This window comes from Phyllostomus hastatus, unplaced genomic scaffold (genome assembly GCF_019186645.2).
Source record: "Phyllostomus hastatus isolate PE091 unplaced genomic scaffold, TTU_PhHast_1.1 phas_contig_17, whole genome shotgun sequence".
NCBI lineage: Eukaryota > Metazoa > Chordata > Mammalia > Chiroptera > Phyllostomidae > Phyllostomus > Phyllostomus hastatus.
This window is the reverse complement of record NW_025333664.1, coordinates 425,765-446,571: the sequence shown is the minus strand read 5'-3', so window position 1 is coordinate 446,571 and position 20,807 is coordinate 425,765. Positions and strand designations below refer to the sequence as shown.

Genomic DNA, 20,807 nt, shown 5'->3' with positions numbered 1-20,807 from the left:
AGTCCGCGGCGTCCCCCAGCCCGCGGGGGCAGCGGAAAATTGCACTGAGACCCAGGGACCCCGCGGGTCGAGGTAGGGGGCCAGGGGGGCCCAGAGCAGTGGGTCCGAGTGAGCCCCTGCCTGTGGGCCGAGGACTCTGTCCCCGCAGAACAGAAACTGGGTTTGGTTTCTTTCTTTCTTTCTTTCTTAGATTCTACTTATTCACGTTTAGAGAGAAGGGAAGGCAGGGAGAAAGAGAGGGAGAGAAACGTCAATGTGTGGTTGCCTCTCGTGCGCCCCCTACTGGGGATCTGGCCTGCAACCCAGGCACGTGTCCGGACTGGGAATCGAACCAGCAACCCCTCCATTCTCAGGCCCGCGCTTAATCCACTGAGCCACACCAGCCAGGGCCGGTTTCTTTAAAAAGAGAAAATAAAGCTGAGTCCCATGGCTGGCACCCAGTGGGGGCGGTTGAATGGCAACATAGACTAGAGAGCTGGGGGCTCCTTGCTGACCCCAAACCCCCCAGCGACACAGCCCACCCCTGAGATGGCCCCAGTCCCCACGGTGGCAGTGAACGCAGGTCAGCAGGAAGGGTGGGGATGGACCCTCCCTCTTCCTCCCAAGTTCACGCTGCCCACCGGGGACAGCCATGACCCCAGAAGGTAGTCACTGTGCATGGCCCCAGCGGGCGTGGGGGGCCAGCAGTGACCACGGAAGGCACGAGGGGTCCCGCCGAGCGGGGCCGAGGGAGCGGGTGGGGGGGGCAGTCCCAGCTGTCCCGAGGCTGGAGGGTGCTGGGCAGCAGAGGCGGGCCCCTCAGGCAGACACGGCCGACCTCCGGCGGACCCGGACCTGGCCGACGGGCACCAGGCAGCCCTGGGCCTCGCAGAAGTCCACCAGCCGGCGCCACAGGGGACAGCACCGCAGGAGGAGGTGGTCGCCTGCGGGAGGGGGCGGTCAGCGCTACCCTGCAGTGCCAGCCGGCGGCAGCCCCCCCCGACCCCCCCCCCACGCCAGCACTCACCGACGATGCAGAGCCCCTCCTGGGCCCGGGTGATGGCCACGTTCACCTGGTTGGGGTCCACCACGAAGCCCAGGAAGCGCTTCAGCCAGCTCTTCGTGGGCCGCAGGTCCAGGTCGCTCTCGGGGCAGGTGCGGACAGTGCTCACCAGCACGTAGCGCCACTCGCTCCCTGGGGGCGCGAAGGGGCGGGGGGGGGGGGCGGCGTGGTGAGGCCCCGCCTCCCAGCCCGGTGGGAGCCCCGCCCTGCCCGGCCCGCAGCCTCACCCTGGCTCTTGGTGATGGAGCACACGGTCAGCCCCGAGACGCCCCTCTGCATCAGGCACTTGCTGATCTCCGCGGCCTGGGCGTTGTAGGGCGTGAGGATGGCGATGTCCTTGGGGTCCACCGTCTTGTCCAGGGTCAGCTGTTTGGCGATGCGGACCTGAGGGGCGGGGGGGGGGGCCGGTGAGATGGGCCCCGGGGCCTCCCTCACCCGATGGGGGCCACTGGCTCCCTCAGCTGCTCGGCCACCGCGTCCAGGACCAAGGGGCACCGCCGCCGGGCACTCACCACCTCCGCCACCTCGTCCAGGTTGGCCTTGGAGTTCTCGTTCCCCTCATCCGTGGACACCAGCAGGCTCTGCTCGTGGCCCTGCACGTGGCCAAAGATGACGGGGCAGCTCTCCCTGTCCACGTGGCCCAGGACGCTGGGCGGCCGCTGCAGGCCCTCCCAGGTCTTCAGCCTGTGCTCGTAGAACTCCATGGAGGGGAAGGCACAGATGTCCTTGTGCTGCGGGTCGGGCAGGAACATGAGCCAGGCTCGGGCCGCGGCCGCCCGCCGGGGCCCAGGCGGAGGCTGGGGGGGCGAGGTGGGGAGGCCGGGGGGGCGAGGGGGGGCGAGGTGGGGAGGCCGGGGGGGCGAGGTGGCAAGGTGGGGGAGGCCGGGGGGGGGGCGAGGGGGCGAGGTGGGGAGGCCGGGGGGCGAGGGGGGCGAGGTGGGGAGGCCGGGGGGGCGAGGGGGCGAGGTGGGGAGGCCGGGGGGGCGAGGGGGCGAGGTGGGGAGGCCGGGGGGCGAGGGGGGGCGAGGGGGGCAAGGGGGCGGGGCGGCCGGCCGGCCGGCTCACCATGCGGTACTGCGTGTCCAGCATGTGGGCGTCTCTGTGGTACCTCTCGAAGAGGGACCGGTCCAGCCCCAGGCTCTGCATGTGCTCGTTCTTGACCACGGGCCGCAGCTGCTTGTGGTCCCCGAGGAGAACCACCTGCGGCGACACGCAGGTGTGGCCGCACCGCCCCGACTCCGCCGGCCCCCGGGGCGCGTCGGCAGTGCCCGCCCGGGGGCGCCCAGCCCACGCCGCCTCACCTTCTCGGCCCCCGGGAACCTGACCAGGGGGATGAGGGTCTCGGGCTCCGTGGCCATGCCCGCCTCGTCCACCAGCGCCTGCCGGACCTGCAGGCCCTTGAGGCTGGCCGCGGCGGCGCAGGAGCAGGTGCAGAGCACCACGCTGTGGCGGCCCAGCTCGTACTTCCGCGCCTTCCCCAGGAGCTTCTTGTACCTGCGCGGGGGGGCCAGCCGTCACCCCGGGGCCCCCGCGCCGGGAGGCGGCCCGGGGCCCCGGCCACTTACGAAGCCAGCTCCTCCTCGGAGAGGATCGCCCCCCGCTGCAGCCGCGCGTCGAAAGCCCTGATGTCCTGCGCGTGGGGGTTGGGGGGCTGCCGGATCAGGTGGTGCAGCGTGATGCTCCTGTGGGGAGGGGGCCTCCGTGAAGCCCCACGCTGCCCAGGGGCCCACGGCGGGACCACCCGACAGCCCCCCCGCACCCCCACGGACAGACAGACAGGGGAGAGACAGACGGCCGGCGGGCTGCACCTGAGCGTCGGGTTGGGCCTCCCCTCCCGAGGGGTCCTCCGGGCCAGGCCCCCGCTGCTCACGCCGGGCACCGGGAACTCGGTGGCCTCCGCCTGCTCCCCGTACACGCGGAGGGGCTTCAGCTCTGCTTTCCGGCTCAGCAGCATGCCTGGGGGCCGGGGGGGGGTGTGAGTGGCTGCCCCCGCCCTCCCCGGGCCCGGCCCTCCTGGTACAGCCCTTGCCTGGCCGGCCCAGCGCACCTGCCACCACGTCCACCGACTTGTTGGAGGGGCCGCAGTACAGGACGCAGGGGGGGCCCCCGGACGGCGGCAGCTCCTCGTTCAGCTTGTGGAACCAGAACACGATGTGGAAGCCCACCACCGTCTTCCCCGTGCCTGCGGGCGGAGCGCGCGTGAGCGGAACCCCCCCCCCCCGCCGCCGGCCCTGGAGCCCCCGCGCCCCGGCCCCGGCCGCGGCCCCACCTGGCGGGCCCTGGATGACAGTGAACGGCCTCTTCAGAGCCTCTCGGACGGCCGTGTTCTGGCTGGGGTTCAGCTTGCGGCGGCTGCCGGGCATGTCGAAGGCCGGGAGCTCCAGGAACCGTCTGGGGGTCCCTGAGGGAGGGCCAGGCTTCCCTGAGCTCTGTGCCGGGGCCAGGGGCCGGGGCCGGAGGCCGGGACTCAGGGAAGCTGGAGGGCCCCCCACCTACCTCTGCGGAGGGGCTGCTGGCCAGCAGGGTGGCGGGAAGGGTGGCGGGGCAGGGGGATGGGGTGGCCCAGGGCGATGTTGATGACCAGCTGGGAGGCGTCCTGCAGCCCACACACGGCTTCTTCCTTGCGGCTGGAGGCACGTGCGGGCAGGGGTGGGCGCCGGAGCTCCCTCGGGAGCCCCTCTCCTGGGAGGGATGGCTGCCCCACCGCCTCCCCCGCCCGGGAGAGGGGGCCCGGGGAGTTTCTGCCCCCACCCCCCACCCCCCCAGCCTCGCCCTGGCCTCCGCCCCACGCCCCCCGCGCCCGGCAGGAGCCACTCACATGTCGGGGAGCTGCTTGGGCAGCACCTCAACGGTGAACGAGGTGCCGGGCCTCAGCACCTCTTCCGGAACCTTCTCCATGGCCATGTGGTGGACGAAGAAGCGCACCTGCTTGGCGAACTCGCGCCGGAGGGCCAGGTCCTCTTTGTTGGGGTCCGAGCCCTCCGTCAGCCCGTGGGCCACCCAGGTGTAGGTGTCGGGGTCGATGCTCAGGACGGGGCCGAGGCCGCCGGGCCCGCGGGGCGGGGCGGCGGGGGGCGCGGCCCGCAGGCCCTCGAGCCGGATGCAGAGGTAGCAGTGGTCGAAGTCGATGTCGATGCCGCGCTCGCGGAGGAAGGCGGCGTCCAGGCGGAAGCTGCCGCGCAGCTGCCCGCCCTGGGTGCGCGCCCGGTCCCAGGCCACGGGCACGTGCTGCAGCGTCACGGCCTCGCTCTCGGCCACGGCGCCGGTGGCCGACTCCAGCGAGCAGAAGGGCTGCCACACGCAGCGGTAGTCCTCCAGGCAGCCGAAGCTGTCCCCGCCGGCCCGCGGCGCCTGCCCCGAGAAGCACTCGCCGGGCCGCTCCACGTGCTCCAGGCAGAGGCTGAGGCCGGGCGCCACGGCCCACAGCTGCAGGGCGGGCGCCAGCATGCCCCGGTGCAGCGCCGCGCCGAGCTGCACCTGCAGCGTGTCCCCGCCGCCCAGCTCCCGGGCCACCTCCACGAAGTGCCGGCAGGCGCTCCGGGCCACGGTCCCCAGCTCCCGCGGCGGCTCCTCCGCGGCGCCCTGCTCGCGCACCAGCGCGGCCGCCTCGGGCCACCGCTGCTCCTCCACCAGGGCCAGCAGCCTCTGCCACAGGGCGGCGTCCACGGGGCAGGTGTGCGGGTCCAGCAGGGCGCCGGGCAGCGGGGGGCACGGCCCGTTCTCCCGCACGGAGTAGATGCGGCGGCGCCACTGCAGCCGCAGGCCGGGCCGGCTGGCCAGGGCTCTCGGGTGCTCGGCCAGCTGCAGGCAGCGGTAGAACACGGGGCAGGGGTCGGGCAGCGTCTCCGGGTTGGCCGGGAAGAAGAGCCGGAAGCAACGGGCGCCGGGCTCCACGTCCACCACGAAGCCCAGCTTCTGGCGCGGCTGGGCCTTCAGCTGCGTGGCCAGGTGCAGGCTGCAGGCCCGGCGCTGGTAGCTCTGGGCGCGCCCGTGCTGGCGGCTGAAGTCCTGGCAGAGCCTGTCGATGTCCCTGGCGGAGTAGGCGGTGCCCCCGTGGCCCAGCGCCAGCAGCGTCTGCCGCTGCAGCACCACGTCCAGGTACCTGCGGATGGGGGAGCTGGCCCAGGTGTACCACTCCACCTGCAGCGAGTAGTGGCCGGCGGGCTGCTGCTCCCCCTGGCTGGAGCGGCCGAAGACCGAGCGGCCCAGGGCCTTGCGGAAGTCCAGGCGCACGGCGGCCAGCGGCGGGTGCATGTCGTCCGTGGTGACCAGGTCGGCCAGCAGCTCGGCGTCCCGGGCCCGGGCCGCGTGCCGGACGAGCCTCCACAGGGGGGCCAGCAGGTGCAGCCGCGCGTCGGGGGGCACGCGGCCGCGCAGGTGCTGCCTCAGGTGAAGCGACAGGGGCACCAGCTCCGCGTGCTTCTCGCTGACGGCGTCCAGCTGGCGGCTGCTGGGCGTGGGCTGCCACCGCAGCGGCGTGACCGTGCGGGTGTGCGCGCTGCCCACCAGGAACTCGGCCAGCAGGCTGTTGAACTGGACCATGTACTCCTTGACCATGGCGTGGGCCGCGCGGAAGCCCAGCACGCCGTCCTCGTCCAGCTGCTCGTAGGGGCAGGCGGCCTGCAGGCGGCGCCGGCGCAGCACCCGGGCGAAGTAGCAGGCGGCCACCACGCAGGCGTCCACGCTGTCCAGGCGGGCGGGCAGCTCCTGGCCGGCCCCCGGCTGCGCCCGGATCGCCCGCTCCGCCTCCTCGTAGGACAGCTGGCGGTCGGAGCGCACCACAGAGGGTGCGAAGCGCGGGCTCTTGAGCTGGTGGCCGCTGCCCTTCTCGAAGACCAGGAAGAGCGAGATGGCGAAGCGGTCCTGGCCGGGGAGCAGGCTGAGCACGTCGCGGCAGAGGCCGGCCGGCAGGATGGGCGTGGGCTCCCGGTTGGGGGCGTAGACCGCGAGGCCCTGCCTGCGGGCCTCCAGGTCCAGCGCCCCGTCCCTGGGCACGAAGCTGGCCACGTCGGCGATGTGCACGCCCACCTCGTACCGGGGGCCCAGGTCCCGCACGCTGAGGGCGTCGTCCAGGTTGCCGGCGCCCGGGGGGTCCACGGTGAAGGTCAGGAAGCCGCGGCAGTCCTCCCGGGCGCCGGGCGCCCGGCCAAGCTCCTCGCGGAACTTCTGCAGCGCCCTGGAGACCGAGGCCGGGTCCGGCGAGGGCTCCCGGAGGCCGTACTCCAGGTCCAGGACGCGGAGGCCCTGCTCCCAGGTGGTGGCCTCGGGCAGCACCTCCAGCACGATGCCCAGCGGGTAGTAGAAGCGCTCCTGCCAGACCACGATGCGCACCCAGAAGAGCCGGCGGCGCCTGTCCTGGGCGGACAGCGGCTCGTGGGCCACCCTCTGCAGGCGGCCCCCCTGCAGGCGGTGCACGGGCACCCGCAGCGGGTCCTTCAGGTCGGCCACGAAGATCTTGGTCACGGCGCCGTCGATGGGGACCAGGAGGCGCGAGTCCCACTCGTCCATGCGGCACACGAACAGCAGCTCCTGGCGCCGCCGCTTCAGCACGCCCAGCACGCGGCCCTGCGGCCGCCCCGCGGGGGCCCGCTCGCCGCCCAGGACGCGGACCAGCACCTCGTCGCCGCTGAAGGCCATGCCGCAGTGCAGGCGGCCCCGCAGCTGGATGGGGCCGGGCCCCGCGGCGTCCAGCGGCACGGCGGTCGCCCGCTCGAAGGTCTCGGGCACGAAGGTGCACCGGTGGTGCAGCCGAGGCTCCGCGCGCAGCAGGCCCCGCAGCGCGTCCGGCGGCAGGTTCACGTACTGCCGGGCCTGCTGCGAGGACGCCGGCCGGGCCACCGTGTCCAGCAGCCCGTCCTCCCGCACGGTCACCATCACCTTCCGGCTCTCCTCCAGCAGCTCCTGCAGGACCGAGTCCTCGGCGGCCAGCTCCCCATCCCAGGCCCAGAAGTCGGACTCGGCGTCCTCGGCGTCCTCGGCGTCCTCGGCGTCCTCGGCGCCTGTGGCCGCAGCCCCTGCCGCCACGCTGGCCACGCTCCCCGTGGACGCCGCGTCCCCCACGGCTGGGCGCCCTTCTGACCCGGACCCTGGGGCCGTGTCCCCGGCCTCTGCCTCCTGCGTGGCCCTGTCTGTGGCCCCCGAGGCGCTGGCTGGGACGGCATCGCCCTCGGCTGCTGCAGGCTCCGCGGCGGGGGCCGCGGCTGCCCTCTCCGCCGGGACCGTGTCCCTGGGCGCCGCTGCCCTGGCTGCCCCTGCCGGTGGGGCCGTGGGCCGCCGGTGGCGGGCCCAGCGCTGCCTCTGCACCACGGCCTGCTCGATGTGCTCCAGCGACAGGTCCTCGGGGAAGACGCCGCGGTGCTCCGCGCACTGCCGGATGAAGCTCTTCCACAGCTTGCTGCAGGCCCCGAAGGAGCAGAGGGCCACGGCGTCGCCCACCGCCACCACCTGCGACTGGGCGCGCGTCATGATGGTGTTGAGCACGCGGGCGTCCGTGAAGAACTCCAGGGCGGGGACGCCCGGGCTCTGCAGGCTGTGGCGGCTGTGCACGGTGCTCAGCACCACCGCCCGGAACTCCCGGCCTGCGGGCAGGGGCGCGGTCAGGCCGGGCCGGGCTGTGGAGGCTCAGAGGGTCCCACCCCCACTCCCCCACCCCGATCACACACCTGGCAGGATCTCAAAGCTGCCCACAGACACCTGGCCCAGGTTCCTCCTCCTCAGCTCCTGCCGCAGCGCACTCACCTGGAGAGATGGGGCCACATGGGCAGGGCCCGCAGGGTGCAGGGCGGGCCCCTGACAGCCACACCCGGCCCCCGGCACGGCTCACGGGGTTTGCACCCCCCACGCCCCCGGGAGAGGAATTCCTCAGCCACTCGCACAGAAGGGGAGGCGGGGGCTGCGAGACCAGGGGGGCGGCGGAGGGCAGCGGGCAGCGGGCAGCGGGCAGCGGGCAGGGCTTACCTGGGCGCCGTGGGACACCACGCAGATGTGTCTCTGCTCGGGGCGGCCCCAGCAGTGGGGCCAGGTGTCGTAGAGCTGCCGCACCTGCTCCACGACCTGCGCGACCTCGGCCGTGTTGAGCCAGGAGGTCAGGGACAGGTCGCGCTCCGGGTCGCCCGCCACGTGGCAGAACATGAGCGGGTAGAGCCGGGGGTGGCGCGGGACCTTTCCGCGGGCGTGGATGGGGGTGCCCTTGGCTACGTAGAAGTGCCGGGAGACGAATTCGATGATGGCCTCCGTGGAGCGGTAGTTCTCGTGGAAGATGAGGCGGCCGCGCTGGGCGGCCTCGTGCGCCTGCTGCTGCTGCTGGTAGAGCTGGAACAGGCGGTACAGCAGCGTGTGGCCGGCCGCCTGCGCCCGGGCCACGCTGAAGAGCCGGGGCGTGACCTGCATGTGGTCCCCGGCCAGCACCACGCGGGTGCCGGGCAGGGCGTAGCGCAGCGGCGTGAGCGCCTCACACTCCAGCATCTGGGCGGCCTCGTCCAGCAGGATGTGCGAGAAGAAGCCGGCCGGCACCCGGAGCTCCCGCGCCTGGGAGGTGGTGGCCACCACGATGCGGTGCCGCTCCAGCTCGGCGCGCGTGGGCGGGCGGAAGGCCCGGCGGTCCTCGGTCAGGCAGCAGTAGCGCAGTGTGACGGCGTCCGTCTGGCTGGGCGGCCGGTCCGTGTACATCACCCGCAGCGGCGCGGCCTCGGGGTGGCCGCTCGCCACGTAGCCGTGGAAGTGCTCCTGGATGTAGATGTCGGCCGCGCTGGGGGGCGGGAGGGCGTGTGGGGGCTCGGCGGCAGTGCCCGCTGTGTGCCCGCCCCCCTCCCCCTGGGGGCCGGCCGGGACCTCCAGCCAGGCAGACGGACCCAGCCTGCCCAGACCAAACCCGGAGCTGTGTCTCTCTGAAAACGAGGGCGGAGCCCTGCCCCTGGAGGTGCCGGTGGGCTGGGCCGGCCCCCGCCCACGGCCCCCCATGCGGGGCCTCTGTGGGGCACCACAGCCCCACGCCCGGACAGCGGCCCAAGGATCAGACCGACTGGGAGGCGCCCCGGAGCAGGACATAGGGCAGCCCGGCCCAGGCTCCGCCCTGCCGATGGCCCGGGCCCACTGTCCTAGATCTAGGCTAGCACGCGGGCCTCCGGTGAACCGGGGACCCGGCCGGTGCCCCAGGGCCCGGGCCCCCTCCTTCCCGTGGGGGGGCACCACCACGGCCACAGCGCCCGCCCGGCCCAGGCAGCAGGGCTCACCTGTTGGTGTGGGTGCAGATGAGCACCTTGGCCTGCGGCTGGCTGATGACCTCCAGGGCGGCCGTGGCCAGCGTGTAGGTCTTGCCCGTGCCGAAGGGGCCGTAGATGAGCAGAGGGGCGACCGGCCGCGCGTCCCCGGGGCTGCCGCCCACGATGAACTCGACGGCCAGCCGCTGCTTGCGGTTGCCATGCAGGGCGGACAGGCTGGGCGGTGGGAGGGGCAGAGCGCAGGCCCGCAGGTCCGGCACCACCAGGCGCGCCTCGGGCAGCGCGTCCACCGCCTCGTGCCAGAGGCGGAAGGTCAGCGGGTCGACCTGGAACTGCACCTCCAGCACGGGGCTGGCCTCGGCGTGCAGCCCCAGGGCCGCGCAGCAGGGGGCCGGCAGCAGCAGCCACCGCACCTGCTCCGAGCTGGCCCGGGGCTCCAGCTGCACCTCGAACACCGTGTTGTCGGGTGCGGGCACGGGGGCCACCAGAGCTGTGCTGACCGCCCGGGCCAGCAGGAAGCCCTGGTCGGTGTCTGGGGCCAGGGAGGCAGGGATGGGGACCTCAGCGTAGAGGGCTCCCGGCGGGGCGAAGAGCATGCCCAGGGCTGGCGTCTCCAGGGACTTCTTCAGGGACACGGAGCAGCGGAGGTTCAGCCTGGTGGGGAGGACGCAGGCTAGCTGACCACCGCCGCGCTCTGCGGCCAGCCCCCCGCCCCCCCGCACGGCCATCTGCCCCCCCCCCCGCCCCCACGCACTTGGCCACCAGCTGCTGCTGCGCAGCCTCCTCCTCGTAGAGAAACTGGTGCATCCTCTGTCGGTAGTTGGCGCAGGACAGGGGCCCCGGGGCCGGGCCGCCGCGGTGGAACTCCACAGCCAGGTCCGGCGCCTTGTACTTGGCCATCAGGGCCGCGTGCTCCGCCGGGCGCTCCACGCCAGGGACCACGCGGCGGTTGCCGGTGTGCCAGCGCTCCAGCTCTTCGCGGGGGCTGGGTGCCGGGCCAGCCCCCGGGGGCTGCTCCTGGCCCAGCTGCAGCTCCAGCCGCTGCAGCAGAGCCGGCCGGCGGCCGAAGTCGAGCACCAGCCACTGCTCGAAGGTGCCGAAGGAGGCGGCCTGCACGCGCACCCCCACCCGGAAGGCGGCGGGGGGGCCGCCCGGCACGCGGAAACGCTCGCCCTGGGCGTACACCTGGCCCGGCGGCAGGCGGGGGGCCTCCAGCGAGAAGTCGGCCCCCGGCTCCTGCTTGAGCAGCGCCACATCCTGCAGGGGCTCCTGCGGGGGAGGGGCGGGTCGGTGCGGCGGCCGGGGCCCCGCGGGCCCTCCCTGAGCCTCAGCCCTCTCGGGCTCTCTGCCACCAGCTGCGGTCCCGGGGCCTGCCCGGGGGGCTGTGGGGGGCGCGTGGATGCCGAGCAGGGGGTGGGCAGCATTGGGTCCAGAGCTCCTGGCGGTAACCAGCCCGGCCCCTCGCTCCCCGCCAGACACCCCGCAACCCCACGCCACAGGGCCCAGGCAGGGGACAGCGCGAGGGCCGGCTCACCTCCGAGTGGACGACGAACGTCCAGCTGTGCTGCGTCTTCTTCTCGGGGGCCCGGTGCACCAGGGGCTGGTCGCAGGTGATGGCCACGCCGTCCACCGTCTCCGCCAGCTGTGCGAGGGAGCCGGGCGGTCAGCAGGCGGGCCCCGGCCCCCGCCCGCCCTGGGCCCGCGGGAGGCCCCGCTCACCACCAGGATCTCCTCGCTGCTGCTCTGGTACTCAGCCAGCAGCCGCTCCCGGTAGGGCATCAGCCCCTCCTGAAAGGCCGCCTGCTCCCGCTGCTCCACCATCCGCGCCCGCCGCTGCCACTCCTGCAGCTCCTGCTCCGAGTGCGCCTTGGTGCAGACGGCGCCGTACTCACAGAGGTCGGGCCTGGGGGGGGGGTCAGAGGCCGCGGGGGGTGCCCTTCAGCCCAGGCTGGCACGGGCCACCTCTGCGGGCCTCCCTCACCCGCCTGCGGCGGACGGGGTGCCAGCCTGTCACAGAGAGGCACCACGGAGCCCCCCGTGCCCGCAGAAGGTGTGCCGGCCCCTCCCGGGCGCCCCCCTCCCGGAGCCCTCCCCCCCGACCCCACCTGGGGCAGAGCTCGAAGGCGGAGAGCCCCGCGGGCGGGCTGCGGTGCTGCCACACCACGGTCTGGTCCAGGGCCACCATCCTCATGTGCTCCTGCGAGGAGCAGTGGTTCTCGAAGGCCTCCCGGGAGGAGCAGGTGACCAGGCAGGCGCTGCAGTACAGCTGGACAGCGGGGGTCCCGCGGCTGCGGGGGGCCGGGGGCGCGAGCAGGTCGGGCCGCCGCAGCCCGTGCTGCTGCTCGGCCTCCCACACGGCCATCTCCACGGCGCTGTGGGCGAACTGGCAGCGGGGCGCACCGTGCCGGCACGGCAGCCCGCCCTCCACGTACCGGCAGTAGGCCAGCGGGTGGCGCCGGGGCAGGGGCCGCACCTCCACCACCTGCGACTTATGCTGGCCCTCGGAGCTCACATGGGCCAGGGTCGAGGGGCAGGGGCCGTGCCTGGGGCAGCGCCCCTCGGGGTCGACGGGGCAGAGGCGTGGGGGGCGGTGCCGGAAGCAATGGCAGCAGAGCAGCTGGAAGCGGCCACCGAACTCCTCGCGGATGGTGTCGGCGGGGCTGCACGGCACGTGCGTGGCCCCGCCGCCCTGCACGGCGGCCTTCAGCCACAGCCGGTGGGTGTTGTGCTCCAGCTCAAAGGTCCAGACCAGCGCCTCCTCGTGGCTCCGCGCGAAGGTGCACCAGTTCCGGTGCCGCCGGCAGCCCAGCCCCTGGCGGTAGTAGCGGCAGACCTGGTAGCGGACCGGCCGTGGGAAGCTGGGCCTGCGGCCCACCTCGCGCCAGACCCCAGTCTTGGGGGCTTGCTTGAAGCGGGCCAGCAGGACCTCGCGGGAGCAGTGGTGCTCGCGCCGGAGCAGGAGGTAGGTGCTCTCGTCCAGGCGCTGGGCGCAGCGGGAGCAGCCCAGGCACAGGTCCAGCCGGGCGTACAGCCGGGCCAGCGGGGGCTCTCTGGTGGCTGCGGGGCCGGTGGGCGAAGGGCCGGGCGCCGGGGACCCCATGTCTGACGCTGGCCCGGCCCTGTCGCAGGGCGCTCAGGGCTCACCGGCTCCGCGGGTCCTCTGGGGCCGAAGCAGCCAAGTGCGCAGTTCGGTGAGACCACCCCGCCTGCGGGGGGGGCGGGGGCTCGGGTGTGGGGCCTCTCCCTCAGCAAGGGGCCGAGGAAACGAAGCAGGCGGAGAATTCTGGCCACGGGACAGAAGTAGAGGGCTGTTAGGTCCAAGAGGGCTGGCCTGCTGACCTTGACCCAGCCTAGACCCCTCCCTTTCTGAAGGGTCTCTGGGCCCTGCTCAGGAGGAGCCAGCTAGCTGCAGTCGGGGGCCGGGTGGGGGGAGTTGCCCCGGCAGTAGGAACCCTGGAGGCCCAGGGAATTATGAGCTGCGCCCCCGCCCCCTCCTGGGCCCTTGCACTCAAGGCCCTGGAGTCCCATCTCCTGGCTGGCCTGGAGGCACAGCACCCTTGTCCAGTGAAGGGGCAGTTGGCTCTGGAGCGGTGCCCCCCACGCCCGTCTGCAGGGGACTGACTGGTGTCACCCTGTCTGGGCAGTGTGGGAGGCGGGGGAGGACCCAGCTGGCAGAGCTGCGCGGGGCAGGGGCTGGGGGAGCGGGCAGGCCATCTGCATCAGCTCCCCAGGGGCCTGGGGTTTCCCAGGGGGAGCCCCAAATCAGAGGAGGGAGCAGGCTCCCAGCAACACTGCTGCTCCCTCCGAAGGGAACTTCGAGGGGAAACTCTGGCGACACAAAGATGAGGTTTGGGAGGAAGTGACTGGAGGTCAGCCGGGAGTCAAGCGCCCGCCGGCTCCGAAGTGGAAACTTGAGCCCGCCCCCCCGCCCCCCCGAGGGGCCGGTCGAGACCCCAGACGGATTTTCAGAAACGGGGGCAGCGGCAGCGGCTGGGGCGGGGCCAAAGCGTTGGGACCTTGTGGTCCAGCGATCGCCCGGTGACCCCCGCCCCCTCCCCCCGCCCGGCACCCGGGAGGAGGCGGCGCTGCTGTGGGCTGGGGTCCCGGCTGCGTCCCCGTCCCCGCGGCTGCCTCGGGGTGCCCGGGCGAGGCCCCCGCCGCCCAGCACCGCCGCCCCCGCCCGGGTCCCAGCCGCCTGCCCCCCGCACCGGGCCCAGGGCGCCGCCTCCGCACGGAGACCCCGCATCCCTGCACTTACCCCCTATCTGGCCGCGCCCGCCGCGCGATCACTTTCGATTCTGCCCCCGGGTGACTCAAACCTCTGACGCCCGAGCGCGGAAATTACCTCACTGCCCCCGCCCCGCCCCCCACCCCCGCCCCCCTGGAGCCGCCCCGCCCGCGGCCGCCCCGCCCGCCCCCCAGGGCCCGGGATTCGAACCCGCGCCCCGAGGCGGGCGCGCCCGGGAGCCGGCGCCTGGCGGGAGGGGGCGCCGCGCCGGCCGCGGCGGGTGGCCCGGTGCCCGCGGGAGGGGCGCGATCCGAGCCGGGGGCGGCCCCCGCCCGACAGCCCCACCCCCTGGGAGGCACCGGCCGGTCTGGGCCCCTGGGGACCTGTCCTCCTACCTGGGAGGCTGCTGCCTGGGGAGGTTCTTCCTACCTGGGGAGGCCCTGAGGCTGTGTACGAGCCTCAGGTACTGGGACGGCGTCTGGGCTGAGAGCCCCCCCCGCCCCCGCGCCTCTGCACGGCAGGGAGAGCAGCGCAGCCCCCAGCAGCCGGGGTGTATTTGGTGCCCCCCCACCCCCGGCTTTCCTGTGCACCGGCCACCCTCACCCACTCGGGAAAACGGGGCACCCGGGTCACTGGCAAGGCTCAGCATCTCGCTGGTGGCAAAGCACCAGCCCTACCGTTACGCACAGGACCCCAGGGCCCCCCCCCCAGACTCACATTGTCACACGGTCCAGCCCCTTGAACCCTGAACCGGACGGCCCGTGCGACCGGCAGAATCGGACCCCACACTGTGCAGCCTCCCGGCCCTGTGGCTGCCGGCCCAGCAGGCCGCAGACCTGAGGCCTCCCGCGCCGAGCCAGCCCCGCTGCGGGTGCCTGAGAGGGGGGCGCCGGCAGGGCCCCTTGGGACACCCGCTGGACCGCTCCCTCGCGGAAGAGCCCGGGCCACGCCGCCCCTCCAAGCCTCTCCCAAGCTCAGGTCACGGATGTTGATGATTGTTTTAAGCCACCCAGCTCGGGGAGAGTTCTCGCGCGGCCCTGAATAATGGGGGCGGCGAGACGGTCCCTGGAAGAAGAAGGGCACCTGCACCCACCCGAGTCAGCTTCCTGTCGGGAAGGACAAAGTGGAAGCTTCCCGGCCAGGCCAGGAGCTGCGCGGGCTCCTCGCTCACAGTCGGGCCGGCGGCCGCCGCCCCCAGCGGGGGAAGCGCTGTGCACAGAAATGCCCGCCGCAACCAAAGAGCCGGCGGCGAGCGGCGCGAGAAGCGCGCGAGAAGGCGGAACGTTCCGAGACGCGCCGCCGGGCCCCGGGGCGGAGGGAAGGAGACCCGTGCCCCTCCGCCGGGACCTCGCTTCGCACGGAGACGGCGATTTGGGGCGATGGCGTATTTTTGCGGTGAATAATGCGCGGTTTCTGCCCAGGTTTTTGAGGGAAAAATAAAGGTGCATATGATACATGGGTAGTACTAACTCTGTGTCTACATACCGTCAAACAAAAGATTTTCCTTTTCCTGAAAGTTTGGGCCAAAAACGTGGGTGTGCATTACACACGGCAAAATACGGCATCCCGAAATTTATTTCAGAAAGGCATTTTTTTTTTCCGTAGGAATAGGCGGGAGAAGAGATCCTAAAATCTATCTTGAACTACGAAAGATCCCGAATAGCAGTCCAAGCAATTCGGAAGGAGGAGGAGCCAGGCCGGAGGAGGAGGAGCCAGGCCGGAGGCCTCCCGCTTCCTGGGCCGCTGTGTCGCAAAGTTATCCTCATCAGAACCGCGGGTCCCTGCCCGTGGGCCTGGCTGCAGAAACCAGAAATAAACCCGCACACACACAGTCCACAAATTTCTGACCTGGCGCCACGAACGCACGGCGGGGAAAAGGCAGGGTCCTCCGTGGCAGGTGGCGGGAGAAGGAAACAGGACCGCCCCCTTTCCCGTCGTCTCACCCCACCCCCCAGACCCACTCCAGAGGGGTCAGAGGCCGGACTGTGAGACCCGACACTGCCACATTCCTGGAAGCCAACGGGGAGAGAGGGCCTCGGTGCTGGCCCAGGCGACGAGCCCCTGGACCCCGCTCCGAAAGCAGGGCCACGCCCGAGGGCCACCCACGGAGTCCGCGGGGGGCGGGACAGGCGACCTGCCGGGCCAACGGCACCAAACCCTGCATCTCAGGGGGCGCCGGCATCCAGCGCAGAGACAGGACTCAGTGACGAAAAGAAACAAATGATCCCACTTCAGAACGACAGCTTTCCAGAGACCACACACCGGCGGCCGGCAGGGGCAGGGAGACATGCTCAAGGCCGCTAACCCTCAGGGAATGCAGACAGACATGACCAGGACCCCTGGCCGCTGTGGCTCAGTGGGCAGGGCGTCGCCCCACAAAACAAAGGGGCGCCAGTTCGATTCCTGGTCACGGCACAGACCTGGTTTTGGGTTTGGTCCCCGGTCAGGGAGCGTGCGAGAGGCAGCCGACTGATGATTCTCTCTCACATGGATGTTTCTTTCCCTCTCTTCCTCCCTCCCTTCCTTCCCTCCCTCTCTAAACATAAATAAATAAAAACTTAAAAATAAAACCCACAACGAGATATCGCCTCGCACCGGTCAGAATGGCCATCATCAAAAAAACACGGACAACCAGGGCTGGCGAGGCCGTGGCGGGAAGGAACCCTCGAGTCCTGTTGGCGACGATGCGGACTGCGGCGGCCGCGGTGGGGAGCAGCGTGGAGGGTCCTCGAGAAAAAGTTAAAAAAACAAGACGACCTCACAACCCAGCGATGCCACTCCTGGGAGTTTATGCGCATGGAACTGAAGCAGGGCCGGCTGGCCGCCCGCAGCCGCAGGTCACCGCCGTGCCCGCGCAGGAGCCGGGGTGCGGAGGCCGCCCGGATAAACGGGCAAACGGGGCGTCATGCCCACGCGGGCCGGGGGCTCGCTCGGCCCCGAGAAGGAAGGAAAGCCCGCCGTTCGCACGGTGCGGGCGGGCCTGGGTGGGCTAGGTGAGCCCCCCAGGCGGAACGGAACGGCCACTGCGGGAGGCCAGCGGGTGGACTCGGAGGCCCGGGCAGCAGAGGTGGCAGCCGGGAGCAGCCAGGAGCGGGGCGCTGTCTCCGGACATGAACCTGAGACCAGAAGAGCCCTGGGCCGCACGGCAAGGGCCCCCGAGGATCCCGTGTCGGGATCCTCAGCTGACAGACTAGACCCCGGACGGGGTGGCGGCCGGCGCGGGGGAGGGGGGACGCCAGGGTGACTGTGCCAACCCCCAAGTCGTGCTTGCCGACCCTGCACGCTGCCGCGTGACGGTCACACGCCCGCCAGCGGGTTCGGGAAGCAGAGGAGGAGTGACAGAGGAGGCCCGCCTGTGCGAGGACTCACACAGACGCCGTGCGGGGTGCGGGGTCGCCGTGCGGGGGTGCGGGGTCGGGACGAGGGAGGGCCTGGGGCGGACCAGCCCGCGGGGTGGGGCCGTGGCGGCATGGGTGGGGGGGAGTCCAAAGACGGGCGCTTTGGGCCCCTGGGGAGAGGCGAGCCGGCCCAGGGGCCCTGTCAGAGCCGCTTCAGTCCAACAACCCCGTCCGGGCGACGGGCCGGCGCCTGGAACCGGACGTGCAGCCGAGGGGTCCCCCCGGACCCCTCACACGGCACGAAGCAGCAGGCCGGTCAAGGGTGGAGACAGAGAGCGAAGTCGACCACGGACCTGCGGGAGCCCCGCGGGGCGTGGGGGGCGCGTGTGGGCCGTGTCGGGGTGGGGGGCTCACTGAGGCCCCCTCCAAAGGCCCCCCTGCCGGAGGCCCCGCACTCACCTCCCTGGCTGGGTCTCGACCCCGGGCTGGCAGGCGGGGGAGAACCTCTCACACTGAGAGCCGTGGCAGCACCACGGAAACGGAAGGGTGCGATGGTCACGGCGCTTCCTCTTTTCGGGGGGGCTGCGGTCGCACATCTGCCGGCCGTGCGGCCACACACCGGCAGGGCAAGCCTGTGCATGCCGGCCCTCACCATCCACCCGCATCACCACGCCGGGCGCTCTGTCACCGGGCCCCGCTTTTGGGGAAGCGAAAGTGAGCCCCCCAGGGCGTGCCCCACCTCTCTGACCAGCAGAGGCCAGAGTCAGAAACTGCCGCCTGTGTGGGTGGGCGGCCTGGGTCAGAAATGCCAGGGCACAGACCCTCGGCCCCGGTCAGCTTGGTGGGGACGCAGACCCTGCAGCCGTGGTCCTGCAGAGGCCGGCGCGGGGGGCCACGCCCGGTGTCTGCCCGGGCCCGCCCCGAGGCCGGGCCTGGGGCAGCCTCTCCAGTGTCCAGCAGGGAGGCCCCCGCCGAGATGGCCCGTGCCGGGAGAGCGTCGGGGTGCACGGCCACGTCCCCGGGGTCGGGAGGGAAGAAGACGGGGTTCGAGGCGGCAGCACGAAACAGAGCTCGGCACAGGGATCAGAAGCGCGCCGCGCAGCAGGGACGGCAGGAAACCCATTCGCTTCCTCCCGTCGGTGCCTCTGGTTCCGAGTCGAGACCGTCCCCTGTCCGGGCAGGAGTGAGGCGTGGGCAGGCCCCGTCCCCCACAAACCCGGCGGTGTCTGCACAGTGACTGTCCTCTGGCCGGGTGACCGCCCCTCCCCTCCTGGCCTCGAGGATCGTCCAGGTGCAGGTGGCGCCGAGCGCACGCCTGCGGCAGGATCTGCCCCTAAAGTCCAGGCACGCCCAGCCCCCCTCCCCCGCCCCCAGATGGCGGGTGGGCAGGGGAGGCAGGCAGTGGGGCCCAAGCCCTTCGTCCACCCCCGGTTCTCCCACGCCGCCCGGTTCCATTGCAGGACACCTCTCCCCCCGGGCGCCCAGGCCCCTGGCCCCTCCTCATGCCCCACAGCCAGCCGCCCGGCAGCTCGAGGCCCACGCGGACCCAGGAGCCCGGCGCCCGGCGAAGCCCGGTCCCTGCCCCGCCCCGGAGCTGGGTCCCTTCCTCCCCCGCTCGGCTCTCGGCGGTCCTTCTGTGGCTGCTCAGACCCAGGGGTCCAGGCGGAGGGGGCCTGTGGGGCCAACACAGTCACGATCGAAACAGAGCATTCACGACATCTGGGAGCGTCTCCCCAGGGCGCCTCCTCGTCACGAAGGAAGACAGGGAGTTCACGGTGGAGGCGCCGAGGGCTCTCCCTCCCCGGGCTGTGGCCGGCTCAGGCCGTGGAGCCAGGACAGGTGGACCCGCTGGGCCCGGGCCTGCGCCTGCTGAGGGCACAGCCCCCTTGGGTGCTTCCAGGCCGACATGCAAAACCTCTCAGCCCGACCTCCGGGAAAAAACGCGGCAGCGTCCGCGTCCACGGTGACTGGCCTGCTCTTCGCGATGTCCCGGTCGCGGGGACAGGCAAGGCTGAGCAGCTGCCCGGACGGGAGGGCACCCAGGGGCCTCCGACGGGCCGCGGGTGACGCCCGCTCAGATAAAACGAGGGGGAGATTATCAGCAGTCAGCAGGTGAGTGGGGGCTGCGTCTCGGCCGCATCGTGGACGGGCGCTGAGCACCCTGCTTTAACAGCCGGCTGCAGCCCGGGGCACCGAGGGGGGGACTGCCGGATGGCTCGCAAGTCCGGCTGAAGAGTGGCCGGTGAATCCGGGCACAAACAGACACGTAAAGTCTTTGCGCTCTTTTTGCAGCTTCCTGTGTTTGTCTGAACTGATGTCAAATGATGAGGTACGACCAGCATTCCACCCCCATGCCCCATCGCCCCACCAGGCCCTCCTCCCCCAGCGCACGTCCCAGTGGAGGGGGATTGGCCCCTCGTCCTCCGGCTCCCCCACCACCTCCCCAAAGGGCGGGAGAGGCGGGAAGGTGCCCCGTCCGGAGGCCCCGCCTCCGGGTGCCTGTGGCGTGTCGCTGGCCCTCCCAGTGGGCCCCAGCAGCCTCCGGCCACCACCCACCTGCACAGAACTCTGGCGCCGGGCCCCAGCCCTCAGTGCCCCTCCCCAGAGCCCACCCAGGAACCCGCCCACCCAGCCATAAGGTCACACCCTGACCAGGAGCAGGGCAGCGACTGAGTCTCTGGGTGGGAAGGACCCAGCTTAGCCTGGGGGAAGGGGCGCAGCCATGAGGGCCTCTGAAATTCATCCCCCCACCGTGGGGTCATGGGGGGAAGGTCCCAGGGCCAGGAAGGGGTTCTCACCGAGAGTTCTGGCTGCGGGGAAGGTCCACGCCACGGCGTGGCCGGCGGCTGTCTCCCTGTCCCCTGCACTCTGACCCTTCCTAGAGCTGAGAGGAGCATGGTGAAGGTTCGGGACAGTCCCCAAACCCCTGGGGAAGCAGCCGCCCCGCCCCCACCTTGCCCCACAGCCTGGTCAGACTCTTCCCTCATGAGGTCTGGCCAGGCCGGCCCGGCGTGTGGGGGCGCCTGACTTCCTGCAAGAAAGATGTCTCACCCCAAGTGCAGGTGGTTCTGAGGGGCGTTTATTAGCACCAGGGACAGGGAGGCCAGGAGGGGCTGCTGCTCTGAGCTCACTGGGGAGGGGTGGTCGGAGGAAAGGGGCCCTGGGGGAAGAACCAGGGGGTTGGCCCGAGACAGGGCTGCAAGCCTCGGTGGGCCCCCCGAGTCTAGGAGAGGCCCTGGCTGGGTGGCTCTGTTGGGGGTTGTCCCCATGTGCCCAGGTCCCAGGTCTGGTCCCGGTCAGGGCGTGTACAGGAAGCAACCCATGAATGCACACGTAAGTATAAGAAAAAATCGATGTTCTTCTCCCTCCCTCCCTTTCTCCCTCTCTCTCTCCCTCCCTCCCGCCCTACTACTCTCTCTCTAAAATAAAAAACAAAAGTTTAAACCCTGACTGGGGTGGCTCAGTTGGTGGGCCATCATCCCACAAAGCAAAAGGTCGCCGGTTCGATTCCCAGTCCGGGCACGTGCCTGGGTTTGGGCTTGGTCTGGTCGGGGTGCGTGCGGCAACCGAACAATGTACCTCTCTCTCTCTTTCTCCCTCCCTTCCCCTCTGCCTATAAATAAGCAAACGATTTCAAAATAAATAAATAAAAATAAAATCTAAGACGCATAAATACGTAAAACTTGAACAATAAAAGAGAGTGCTCAGGAGAGAAAACTCGGGATGCGTGGCTGAGGGGGAAGAAGGGTGAGGGGCCCTGCCTGGGGCTTCCCCTCGAGGGTTCTTCTCCGCTTTCTCCAGGCAGGAATCGGGGGGGGGGGGGGCTCCGGGGAGGGTCTCGGCAGGAACCCCGTCAGTGATTCCCCCGACCTCGCCCAGCCGTGGCTGAGCTGGCTCAGGGGCGCCGGTTGGAGTTCCCCCAGTTGTCCCCCGAACCCGGCGACTTCAGTAGTTCACCCTCCTCTTGCAGCCGCGCAAAC

General features: G+C 71.6%; 1 protein-coding gene across 3 annotated transcripts; it reads right to left on the bottom strand.

Annotated features, from left to right (window-relative positions):
• Window positions 1-293: 293 nt before the first annotated feature.
• On the bottom strand, window positions 294-19,700 carry HELZ2 (helicase with zinc finger 2). 3 transcript variants are annotated; one of them, XM_045832741.1, is made up of 20 exons: window positions 19,626-19,700; window positions 11,367-12,544; window positions 10,981-11,164; window positions 10,796-10,903; window positions 10,016-10,530; window positions 9,274-9,915; window positions 8,000-8,789; window positions 7,705-7,780; window positions 3,861-7,620; window positions 3,539-3,669; window positions 3,312-3,443; window positions 3,090-3,224; window positions 2,851-2,998; window positions 2,608-2,724; window positions 2,344-2,536; window positions 2,108-2,242; window positions 1,555-1,773; window positions 1,270-1,426; window positions 1,007-1,174; window positions 294-923 (listed from the first exon to the last, which is right to left on the bottom strand). In XM_045832741.1, exons 2-20 carry the CDS (start codon window positions 12,359-12,361, stop codon window positions 799-801), a joined length of 8,730 nt encoding a protein of 2,909 aa, XP_045688697.1. In that variant the 5' UTR covers window positions 12,362-12,544; window positions 19,626-19,700; the 3' UTR covers window positions 294-798. The 3 variants fall into 3 exon arrangements, with proteins under 3 accessions (XP_045688697.1, XP_045688694.1, XP_045688695.1); XM_045832738.1 differs by lacking the exon at window positions 19,626-19,700 and adding an exon at window positions 17,287-17,393; XM_045832739.1 differs by lacking the exon at window positions 19,626-19,700 and adding an exon at window positions 13,520-13,629.
• Between the last annotated feature and the right edge of the window lie 1,107 nt (window positions 19,701-20,807).